This window comes from Anabrus simplex, chromosome 1 (assembly GCF_040414725.1).
Source record: "Anabrus simplex isolate iqAnaSimp1 chromosome 1, ASM4041472v1, whole genome shotgun sequence".
NCBI classification, from domain to species: domain Eukaryota; kingdom Metazoa; phylum Arthropoda; class Insecta; order Orthoptera; family Tettigoniidae; genus Anabrus; species Anabrus simplex.
Window position 1 is genome coordinate 1,804,451,423 of NC_090265.1, and position 13,166 is coordinate 1,804,464,588.

The window sequence follows — 13,166 nt, forward strand, 5'->3', positions numbered from 1 at the left end:
GACTGTGTTGCTAAACTGCTCATAACCATAAGCCATACAAGTATTTAAATTGGGCATTCATATGCAATTTACACTGCAGTTACATTTACCTTATAAGTAACTTGATGAACAAAATTTCAACATGCAATGATTATGTGATTAAATTTTAATATCAGAATTTGTATTGAAAAAGGATGTCACAATTATAAAGTGAAATATGGTAAAGTGACACAAAAGTGCTAGGAAGGAAGCACGCCGTAGCCTTAATTATGGTACAGCTCCAGCATTTGCCTGGTGTAAAAATGGGAAACCATGGAAAGCCATCTTCAGGGCTGCCGTCAATGGGGTTCGAACCCATCATCTCCCGACTGCAAATGATTCTGACCAGTCAATGCACTCATCCTGTTATGTACTCCCACCTATATATTATATGATTTATCATTTGTTCCTTTCCATTAATGAGATATTAGTTTACTGCTTAAGGCCTTAAAAAAAAGTCTACACAGATATCCTTAGTTTTGAATTTCACAAAATACAACCTTTGTTCTACATAGGCACAACACTGACAAATGCAGGGGTATCATGTGTTTTCAGAGTATATGGAATACTTGCATAGAATTTTCTAAAAAATCCAACACAATTTCCAGGACTAGCTTCAATTCCAGGTGGACATGGTTAATTAACACAAAAACACCTCATCTTCCATTTTAACTGAAAAAGTAACCTTTTATTTTTCTTTGTCTGCAATCATAAATAGTTTAAAACAAAAAAAAAAAAAAAAGAAAAGAAAAGATGTACACACAAACAGATTGTCCCTGTGTATTACAGAGGTCATACAGCTCATTCACAGTGAGCAAGTGTTTCTGTTACGACATACAGTAACTGCGATATGATAAAGGCTATTTATTTTTCAATTTATTAGGTGGGTTCCTTCCACCAACACCTCCTCGACCAAGCGGTGCCGGCCTTCCACCTCGTCCGCCAAACGAACCTGGCAAGAGACAAATGACATAATATTAGCCAAACTGTGTTTTCATTTGCAGGTGATGAAAATTTATAAATAGTGCTTAAAAATTCAAACATGGAAAAAGCTAATAAAAATGCACAGAATGTTTGGCATTAATAGTAAATAGCTTGCAGGGGCTGCTTAGAGGAGCATGAAACCTACCAAAAGTCAATCAACAAATATGCCATAACCATCAATTCTACTCCTAATGATTTGGTACCACAAAGTTGAAGCACCCAGAAGATATGGACGTACACATCATCTCTGTGACAGGTAGAACAGCCAGTGAATTACAGTAGTATTGTTACTAGGCCCTCTAGGGTATATAAGTGGCGTGAAGAGCGATCGCGACACGGAGATGCCGCGTACTAATTATCACCGCCTGCCAGAATTTAAAAGGGGGTCTCATTGTGATTCTCCAATTGGCTGGCTAGTCTAATCATGCAATATCCAGATTTGTGTAGCATTCGGATGTGGCACTGGCTCAATGTTGGACTACATGGGAATGTGAGGGAAGTACACACATCAACGTTCCGGTCAATCACGTCTGAACACCACAAGGGAGGATATCAAGCAAATCGTAATCCCTTCACATCTGCGCTTGCCATGCCACACCATTGGTTGGAGACTACCAGCAGCTGGACTGGGGCACAAACAGCAACGTGTGCTGTGGACTGCTGATGAAAGGCATCGCATTGTGTTCTGCACTACACCAGACGGGGAGAGGTCCCATGTTTTGGAGAGGCACAGTAGTGCGAGGAGCCATTGGGTATGACTCCAGGTCACTGGTGGTGGTGAATGAGGGAACAACGGTAACTTCTGTAACTTCTACAACATTAGGAAATAGTACGAATATTAATACCAACCTATACCAGCAATGAAGGTTTCAAGAGAACATTATGTAAATTCAGATCAATTAGAAATAAGCCAGGTGAACTTGAAATATTCTTGAATTCATTTCCAGTTGATATTTTATGTATTAATGAACAATGGCTTGCAAAGGATGAGGTTGGTTATTATATCCCAGCAGGATATGAGATAGTTACAAATGGGGGAGTTGCAATATATGGGAAAATAAACTCTAACATGAAATACACTGTTTTAGATTTAGAGCACTACTGTATAGAAAAGCTGGGGTGGTATTTACATATACTAAATTGATAATTACTTCCCTGAACCGAACACTGGATTCTGATAGTCATGCCTTTCTGAACGTGTGGGATCATTTTGCAGAGTACTTAGCGAGGTATCAGAATTACAAAATCTACTGTATGGGTGATATTAATATTTTAGTTGAATCATCCATCAGAAAACAATTTTGTGATATTCTCAGGTCTCATGATTTCTATCTAGCCAATGATCAACCCACCAGGAAAAATTCTTGTTTGGACAACATAATCACTAATGTTCACATGTGGTGTTACAGAGCATAGTGGTCTCTGGCTAAAATTAAAAACTGAATTGGAAAAGCAACATGACAATAGGCATTTCAGGAGGGGGCGAAAATAACATTTTAAAGCTAAGATTCACATCAACATTATACTAAATTCTAATAATACCTCAGAAGCAACCGAAAATTTTATACAGGTACTAGGTTATTGTGAGGAAGAGTGCAGTGCTAGAACTACAAAGGTAATTAACGGATTAGATAAACTCAAAGGGAAATGGTACACTCCTCGCTTTGCAAGTATCAGGAACTTAATGATGATAAAGCAAAACAAGGAAAACAAACAGATAAAGAAAACTATACCCTCATTAAAAAAATCTACCGTAAGGAAATTCAACTGGCAAAACAACAAGCTAATGATTATTTTATAGATAACTCTAAAAATAAATGTAAGGCCATCATAAATGATGAAATTGGGAGGGCAAAGAGGGAGAATTCTGTGCCAATAGAACTGAATGTACTTAATGAATACTTTGTAAGCAGTCCCAAACATATGAATATCAGTAACACCTCGGGGGACAATGAAGCTGTATACAACAATCTACTAAAGAATAGTGCAATTCCTGAAAATAACAGACCCCCCCCCTCCTTTAAATGGCAAGTTATAAACCCTAAGAAAGTCTGCAAAATAGTCTCAGAACTAAATTCTTCAAACTGTGAAGACTACTATGGCATAAGTAATTTTATTCTAAAATAAATTATTGACATGATAATTATTCCTTTAACTCGGCTCATCAATTGGATATTGGCTGAGGGGACTTTCGCAGACTGTCTAAAAATTACAGTTACAAATCCTGTGTTTAAGAATGGAGATGTTATGGATCCAGGCAGTTATCGATCCACTTCAATTGTTCCAATCATATCTAAGATAATAGAGCATTGTATAAAGGAACAGCTATCTGTATATTTTGAAAAGTATATATATATATATATATTTTTTTTTTGCTAGTTGCTTTACGTCGCACCGACTCAGATAGGTCTTATGGCGACGATGGGACAGGATAGGACTAGGAGTGGGAAGGAATCGGCCGTGGCCTTAATTAGGTTACAGCCCCAGCATTTGCCTGGTGTGAAAATGGGAAACCACGGAAAACCATTTTCAGGGCTGCCGATAGTGGGGTTCGAACCTACTATCTCCCGAATACTGGATACTGGCCGCAATTAAGCGACTGCAGCTATTGAGCTCGGTAAAGTATAATTTATTAAATGCTGCACAGTTTGGGTTCAGAACAAATAAATCCACCATTAAAGCCTTAGCTGCTGTTGTGACTGAAGTAATTCAAGGCTTTGAGTCTCATCACACTACAAGTGCTACACTGTTAGACCTCAGCAAAGCTTTTGATTCAGTACTGCACAATATATTAGTAAGTAAGCTTACCTACTATGGCGTGAAAGATTTAGACTTATTATTAATTACATCAGAAATGAAGTGAATAGGAAAGTAGCTGGTACTGAGGTTCCTATCATCAGTGTCATAAAGAAACGCAGACTTCAGTGGTATGGGCACGTAATGAGAATGAACAGGGAAAGACCTGCCAGAAAATATTTCGACCTTAATCTCGTAGGAAGAAGACCACAGGGAAGATCAAGAAAACGTTACTGTTTCAAGGTGGGTATAGATGCGAGCTGATGAGAAGACTAGCGGGACGTGAGGTGGGACACGGGGGAGCAGCTTTCTCTCTCTGTCGTCTCGGCTATGGCTCTTCCTAAAAGTATCGTCAGCCAGCCAGCCAGCAGCCAGTCTCCCTTTGATGATACAAATGGCCAGTTGAACAGTTCGGTAGTGTTGATCTTGTCTGTGTGTTGTAAGTGTTGAAGAGCGATTTATATACTGAGACTTACACAACTGTGTTATAAAATATTTTATGTTATTATAGTGCTACTTTGTATTACAATTATGGAACCCTGCCGGAAGAAAGGAAAGACTATCCACAGCGAAGCTAGGGAGGTTATCAGACATGTTATCCAAGAATGTGATGAAGAGGCACGAGAAGGGAAACTGTTTTGTGTGTCACCAAGAAAAGTCACACAGAGACACAAGGATTGATGAAGCTAATTTAGGCCTACAGACTATTGTTTTAAATTTTATTATATTTCATAGTTTTGTGTGTCACCAAGAAAAGTGACATAGGGACACAAGGATTGATTAAGCTAATTTAGGCCTACAGTCTATTGTTTTAAATTTTATTTTATTTCATAGTTTTGTGTGTCACCAAGAAAAGTGACATAGAGACACAAGGATTGATGAAGATAATTAGGCCTACAGTATTTTTAAATATTTTGTGATTAAATAAAATTCTATAAAAGTGCGTTTGTCAGTAAACTAACTCGTCGAATACTGAGTAAATTCCCTCCTCTCTCACCCATTTCAGATGGTACAGCACTGGCTTTCTGAGCGTACAATATGTCTGTGGGTTCGACCTCTGCTAAGTGCAATGGTATCTGAAGGTGCTGAACTACGTCAGCGTCGTGTCGACAGCTTTATCGACACGTAAAATATCCCTTGCGGCACAGAATTCGTGACGCACAAGCGAGACCATTGTTATACGAATAGTAGAATAGAATAATCCCATCCCCTAGTTCCGGATCTCCTGGAACTGGGGACAGGGTAATCATTTATTGCTATTTTTTATATGAATGCTCTTCTTATATATATTACTACATTAAACATCATAATTACTTCTAATCACTATTTAGCCTACACCCAATCTCTAAATTGTAGTTTTTTAATTGTATTTCTTTTTGACCTAGACATTAACAGGACAACACGTATCTAACCGGTACTCCTATTATTAATTAGTGTAATTTGTTTTTAAGAGTACGAACATATTTCTCCTTAGCTTACAATAGACATTATATATTAACTGAATGGCTGAATGAGTGAATGACTGACTGCATGTCTGGATGAGTTGAATGATTGGATCGTAATCATAGAATTGTTATACGCGCAAATATTCAATCTGGGTCATTATTATTATTATTATTATTATTATTATTATTATTTTCTTCACGTAACGAACACGCCGGGACATGTGTTTGAGATAGAATGCATTCGTAACTCGGCACACTGACGAACGAAATTGACCTGCCTTTAGTTCACTTCATGAAACTTACTACATTTGAAATACAGGATATAAATATCGTCTTCTAGTAATGTAACCGTCATCGGACGTTGGCGATCATTTTGTAAAAATATGTAAAAAATATTATAATAATTAATGCAGTATATATATATATATATTAAAATAAAAAATAATAACAGAAGCTCTTTCGATTTGCACCTTGAGGATGGACTCTGCCCGTGATAACATCTAATTCTGAAGATGGCATAAATTCCCAGTGTCAGTGGAAAATAACCTGGATTACTATTAGTTGGAAACTGCCTTGTCTTAATATTCCGCTGGTCAGATGTAGTCTATAAATAGACGAATAATTTTGCCCACCTGCGGTATACAAAAATACATCGAGTGCCTTGCAGGAAGAGACCTCCTGAGGACACTGCGACTGCGAGGGCGAACGTTTTCAGAAACGCAAGTACATACACCAGCTTGGTGACGATAAGCCAGGGACGAGGGGAGAAGCGAGGGCTTACGCATTCCCGGCCACATTCCTAGCGAAACTCTTCTCTTGAGCTCCCATCTATAATAAAGGCCAACGCCATCCTAACACGTTGGTAAATTAGTAATTATTTATCACTCTTTTGGACGAATAGTGTTATGTGTATAAAGTTGTATTTATTTACTGTGCTTAATGAGATACTTGTAATATTTTGTAACTAAGCACCTATGACTCCGTCCATTGCAACTGCCAGTTGCCTAACGACAATAAAATTCTATTCAAATTAAGACTTAACCTAAAAAAGACTCAATACATGGAATTCAAGGCATCTAACTACCATGACAAAACTGAAGAGAAAACACAACAACTTTATATAAAATGCGAATGCAATTGAAAATACATTGACCACAAAATTTTTAGGTGTCCATATATGTAGATGAAAAATTAAGATGGGATTATCATATTTAAAAAATAGGGAAGTCTCAGAGTTCTGTTTGTTTTGCTTGAGGATTTTGTCTAATAGTTGTAGTGAAGAATATGTTAGAATACCATATTTTGGATATTTCCATTCAGTCATCACTTATGCTATAGGTCTCTGGGGCTGCTACAAATCAAATCTTGATGTGATTTTTCTAATACAGAAACGAGCTATCAGAATTATATCGAGATGTAACAGGTCCATTATTTAAGAGACCTTATGCAGGGAATAAATGAAGATGGGGGGGGGGGGAAGATGCTGAAAAGAAGAAATGTAAACGCAGGCCTACTGATTCCAAAGGTGGCAGTAATCAGCCCTAGTAGTGTGAAAAAAAATGTAAAGGATTGAAGATCTGGCAGTATACTGAACTGTAATGATAAGAAAGGAACCCACTAATTTAATGGGATGTCACCAACTAAACATTCAACGATAGACGTCACGAGGGATAACACTGTAGGCAAGTACCTTTTATAGTAAAAGAACAATGTGGAAATTGAGTTTCTCAAATATATCGTAAAATAAAAACCTTGCCACAGAAGAAGCCAGCCACATCATTACGAGGGCTATGCTGAAAAATTTTAGTATCCCGTAAACTGTAATTCTGAGGAGAACGGGATTCTTTCCGTTTGAAAGAGCAATGTTTCTCGACCTTGGAACATGCGCGCGTGCACCTCTCCCAGCAGTGGTTCCTCAACAGCGCAGGAAGAAACCGCAGACAGTGCTGAGTCAGACGCAGAGCAAGATGGATCTATCGCACCGCGATTTTCGCGCAATGATTTTTTATGATTATAAAAAGAATTTAAGTGCTGAAGAATGCCATGCTGTTTGTTTTTGGTGAGGCTTCCCTTTCTAGGGCCACAGTTGGAAATTGGTTTTGCAAGTTTTCAAGGGGTTGGCAGTCAAATGGAATTTAACCTTCTTCCGCTCGCCTAGCAGCACCTGTGACTCAGGAAAACATTGATGTTGCGAGGAAAATGATCAAAGAAGATCCACATCTAAATTTTGGGATATCAAAGGGACCCTAAATATTGGGTCAACAGCAACACAGACCATCGCTCACAATTATTTAGGCCTTACCGAGGGACGTGCCCATTGGGTGCCACATTCCCCGACAGAAAGCCAAAAGGAGGCGAGAGTAGACTGGTGTAGTTTCATGCTAGAAAAGTTCAATGGAGGTCAGTCTCAAGACACCTAAAATATCATCACAGGTGATGAAACATGTGTCTACGTTATGACCCTGAAACGAAGAGACAGTCTTCTGTGGGGTGCATTCCAGGGGAGAAATCACCCACAAAAGTTTGACAAAATCAGCGCTCTAGAAAGAACAGGGTGGCAACTTTCTTTTCTTATGAAAATAGGGCATCTCATATCTGTGACCTTGGATACATGTTGTACAGTCAATGCTGAATGTCTTCCCAAAGTCCTCACCACATGGAGGTCACAGTACCTGAAGTCCAGGAGTGGGCATTTTCTGATGCATCACAATGCATCTGTGCACAGGGTTGCCAAAACAATGGCAAATGGAAAATGGAAAATGAAAAAGTGAGAGTGTTACCTCATCCCCCGCTATTCACCTGACTCGTTTCAGTTCCCTAAGACCAAGGAAAGAAGGTTTTTGTCAGATGAAGAGGCCATTGCAGCGTACAAGAAGGTTGGACTGAGACATATTCTAAGTGGCTTCAAAGAATGAAAAATGTATACGTGCTAATAGAGGGTATTTTGAAAAGTTGTAGTTGTTTTGAAATCTCACACTCTGGTGGAAATGTTTGGCACAGCCCTCGTACATGGAGACAGTCACATACTAAACAGCTACGAGGTTATAGTGATGAGATGTGGTACGACAATAACGCCACACATTGGACCAACAACTGAACCCAATTCTAACACTAAGGGCAACATAACTTACCATAAGAAGCACCTGTGGACTAACAGACAAGCTTCTGATTGACTATCTTAGGAGTCATGCAACATACATGATTCTCATTCTAGACTGACAGTGCAGTATGAACATACCTCGTCCTCCACCCCTGCCTCTCTGAGCTTGACCTCCTCGACCTTTCATTTCTCCACGACCTCTGCCCTTAACAAGAGTCTCTTCCTTGACCATATCGATCACCTCATCAGGTATCCGCAAGTACTTGATTGTGCTGCCTCGGATGTAACACTCGGGCATCCTCCAGAACTTATCTCCATCCTGAAAGTTTTCACACGTCTATGTAAGATGAAATGCAATGCACAGTAGAAACTGAGAATGTACTAATGAAGCCATGGATAAGAAAGTTTTCACAAGTGACGTTATTAAGAAAACAACTAGATCTAAATCCAGAATTTTTGTAGTGTGGTTCTACATTTTATTTTACACTCTTGGCCTATTATCCTGCAGTTTATGTCTGGCAAATCCATCAATACTTCATCAAACACAATTTATGCAGTTTCTTTTACAATATTAAACAATTTCTAAACAAATAAACTATACTTAACAGATTGAAAAGGTACAAAAACTAATATGATTAATTCCACAGCACTTAAGTGGCTTTGACGCACACTAAAACTATCCTTTCCCATTAAAAATATACACCAAGTTCTCTACACATCATTCACAATATATTTAGGAATCACTGCAATGCTGAAGTCAAAGGGGAAAGTAAGAACATTTCCAATCATTTACAAGAAACCTTTGGTTCATGGTGTGGGTTATTGTGGTCGCGTCCTAGTTCGTGAACCATGGCCTAGTAAGTGGTCCTGAGAGTCGGGATACCAGTTGCTATGGAATGGGAGTGGGCATCTCGGCCCTCCTTGTGCTCAGGCGGCTAGGACTATACAATTCACCGGTGGTCCATAACCCGTTAGAGGAGAGAACCTCACTTGGACTATGTGCAAGTAGGGCAGCATCCTGCTTCATGAATTTACCAAGCTCAGAACATTTTAAGCAAGCCTCGGACCTATGGGAGTAATGGAGTCCCACTCCCATTTGACAGGCGAGGGACTCCTTGGAAACAACTTGGCAAACGAAATGGAATTCGATGGGGAGCTATCAATATTAATGGGGCTTATGGAAGAAAGAAGGTAGAACTGGCTGAGTCAGCAAAGAGGATGCATCTGGATGTGCTAGGAGTAAGTGATATTCGGGTAAGGGGAGATAACGAGGAAGAAATAGGAGATTATAAAGTGTACTTGACGGGTGTTAGAAAGGGAAGGGCAGAGTCTGGGGTAGGGCTCTTTATCAGGAATACCATTGCACGCAACATAGTTTCTGTTAGGCACGTAAATGAGCGAATGATGTGGGTAGATTTGTCAGTGGGAGGAATTAGGACAAGAATTGTGTCCGTGTATTCACCATGCGAGGGTGCAGATGAGGATGAAGCTGACAAGTTTTATGAAGCATTGAGTGACATCGTGGTCAGGGTCAACAGCAAGGATAGAATAGTGCTAATGGGCGATTTCAATGCGAGAGTTGGGAATAGAACTGAAGGATACGAAAGGGTGATTGGTAAATGTGAGGAAAATATGGAAGCTAATGGGAATGGGAAGCATTTGCTGGACTTCTGTGCTAGTATGGGTTTAGCTGTTACGAATACATTATTCAAGCATAAGGCTATTCACCGCTACACATGGGAGACTAGGGGTACCAGATCCATAATAGACTATATCTTAACAGACTTTGAATTCAGGAAGTCTGTTAGGAATGTACAGGTTTTTCGGGGATTTTTCGATGATGCAGACCACTATCTAATCTGTAGTGAACTAAGTATCTCTAGGCCTAATAAAGTGAAATCTGTCTGCAAACGAATATGGGTGGAACATCTCCAGGATAAGGAAATTAGACAGAACTGCATGGATATGATTAGTGAGAAGTTTCGAACAGTGGACAGTAAACAGGTTCGGGATATAGAAAGTGAATGGGTGACAAACAGGGATTCTGTAATAGAAACAGCAAGGGAATGCCTAGGAACGACTGTGTGTAAAGATGGGAAAAGCGAACAACTTGGTGGAATGACGAAGTGAGAGCAGCTTATAAACGTAAAAAGAAGGCTTATCAGAAATGGCTCCAAACAAGGGCCGATGCAGACAGGGATTTGTACGTAGATGAAAGAAACAGAGCAAAATAAATAGCTGTTGAATCCAAAAAGAAATCATGGGAAGATTTTGGTAATAACCTGGAAAGACTAGGTCAAGCAGCAGGGAAACCTTTCTGAACAGTAATAAAGAATCTTAGGAAGGGAGGGAAAAAGGAAATGAACAGTGTTTTGAGTAATTCAGGTGAACTCATAATAGATCCCAGGGAATCACTGGAGAGGTGGAGGGAATATTTTGAACATCTTCTCAATGTAAAAGGAAATCATCCTGGTGGTGTAACGAACAACCAAGCTCATGGGGAGGAAATTACGCTTGAGGAAGTGGAAAGGATGGTAAATAAACTCCACTGTCATAAAGCAACAGGAACAGATCAAGAATCAAGAATCTTTATTTGTTATTGACCATATACAATGAAATAGACTTAGTCGTAGGTACATCTATAGACATAAAACCTTCAATTAGTATGTAATATATATTTTAATTATAGTTTATTTAATGCTAAATTATCTTTTATTATGTGTTAAACATGACTAGTATAGGGTTCCTCCGTAAATATGTAGTATCTAAATTGTATAACCTCAAATACGTATTGTTTAACCTCAAAATCTATAGAGTAGAAGCGGTAGAAAATTCCACAATGTTCGTATGTTAGACTTATTGTACTATAATTTGGTATAGGTGAAAGGTTCTGGAGACTTACTGTAAGCTTTTAATATCCAGATACATGTAGAGACATTACGAATGTTGTAGATATTTCCATGTACATTTTTTAATATCAAAAGAACATTCGAGTACCCATTCGACTAGCTGGTCGATCGATGTTTCGAGTGTGTTTCATAAGAGCGTTGCAAGAACCCTTCCAGAAGTCGATCACTCTAAATGGTTGATCGAATGGTATAAATATTCAGATGTCAGTCAGTGAAGGCAGTTCTTAGTTCTAAGCTCGCAGATCTTGGTTCTTGGGACTCAGTCAAGTGATGGACTGGGAGTGACTGTTGGGCTCTGAGGTGGAGTCAGATCATTGGACTCGAGTGAGTGAGTGAGTGAGTGAGGCGGGGAATTAAAGAGAGAGTATGTTATGGTGCGCGCGTCAGTGTTGTTGATATCTGTACTTGTCAGAATCGACTTCAGGGTACTCCGCTATTGAGTGGTGTATATAGCGTCATTTGCTGCTGTGTAAAATTGTGTGTTGTGACGTACAGTGTAAATACAGTAATTTGTATAAGGAAGTGAACGTGTTCTCGTGTGATATTTATTTACGTCAAATAAAGTCGCAACGTAGAACGGTAACTTCGACACTGGATAATAATTTAGTACTTAATATTAGTAAGGCTAAAAAAAACATACAACTTTTATTAAAACTTAATACTAACATTATGCATTTCTAAGAATTCAGAGGTATTATAAAATGGATTTTCTATTAACCAATCATACAATTTTCTTATGAAATTACTTAAAGGAGTGACCTTGCAGAATGTGGTAATTTATTAAATAATCTTAAACAACTGATTTAATGTGAGTGAGCAGTTTTTGACAGCCTGTGAATTGGGATGTCAATGTCTGCTTTACCCCGAGTATCATGAAGTACTGAATTCACTTATGTTGTTTTTAACATATGTCAATGATATATAAATATACAAATTTATAACTGTCAGTATTTTAAGCTGAATGAAGAGAGATCGACAATGGTCAACTGCACCAGCCCTACACATTGTTCAGACAACCTTTTTCTGTATTAGAAGAATATTATATTCATAAGAAGAATACCCCCATAATAACAGTCCATAAGTAATGTGTGACTGGAAAATATGCCATCCTTAGGTAGTCACTGCTAACTAAATCCCTCAATTTCCATATCAAATAGGCCACTCGTGATATTTTTTACAAACATGATCAATGTGTGTTTCCCAGTTCTATTTGGCATCAATATGAAAGTCAGAAGCAAGTCAGCTTCTGAATAATTTTGCCTTTGGTTGTGGCACCACACACAACCATTAACTCGGCTCAAGGGAGACAGGGTCACCTTCCCCATTCCTCCACTTGAGTAATTCCTGTCTGGTGCGTCCACGTCGCAGGGTTGGGCACCCTACTTCAGTAGGCCGGAGTGATAGGATGGCTGAGTTCAGTCGGGGACCCAGTCCTGTGGGGTATAACACAGAACCCATGCCCAGGGATACGGGTGAAGACCTCAATGGCAGTGAAGGCGGAAGTGAAAATCACTGGTACGGCGGATCTGGCGGAAGAGGCAATATCTGATCCCTGAGATTGACTCAGGGCCTTCTGCCTTGCAGGTTGATAGGAGACTATTAAAGGCTAAGGGAGATAACCCCGACAGAAAAATCTTCGGAAGTGATAGGCCCAGCAAGTCAGCCTCTGAATAATTTGGAATTGCTTGCAAAACTAAACGAGGCCTCGGATGGAAATATTGTAATCACCAGAATAATGACTCTAGTTCCCTCATTGGTAATGATATTAATGACGGTTCAATACCCGATGCTCCATCACAACCAAAGAGGAGAACACACAAAACTCAATATGAGACTGAAATCAAAATTGCCACGCTAAACATTCTGACACTAACTGGAAAAATAGAGGAATGTGTAGACTTAACGAAAACAAGG

At 39.1% G+C, this 13,166-nt stretch overlaps 1 protein-coding gene across 2 annotated transcripts in view; it reads right to left on the reverse strand.

Moving 5' to 3' along the window:
- Positions 1–679: 679 nt before the first annotated feature.
- Positions 680–13,166, reverse strand: part of LOC136882818 (U6 snRNA-associated Sm-like protein LSm4) — a 79,741-nt gene continuing 67,254 nt past the window's right edge. For both annotated transcript variants that reach the window (XM_068225702.1, XM_068225701.1), the window contains exons 4-5: positions 8,482–8,662; positions 680–970 (exon numbers count right to left, since the gene is read on the reverse strand). In XM_068225702.1, coding sequence (XP_068081803.1) covers positions 879–970; positions 8,482–8,662 — 273 coding nt within the window. In that variant the 3' untranslated portion in view covers positions 680–878. The remainder of the gene's footprint in view (positions 971–8,481; positions 8,663–13,166) is intronic.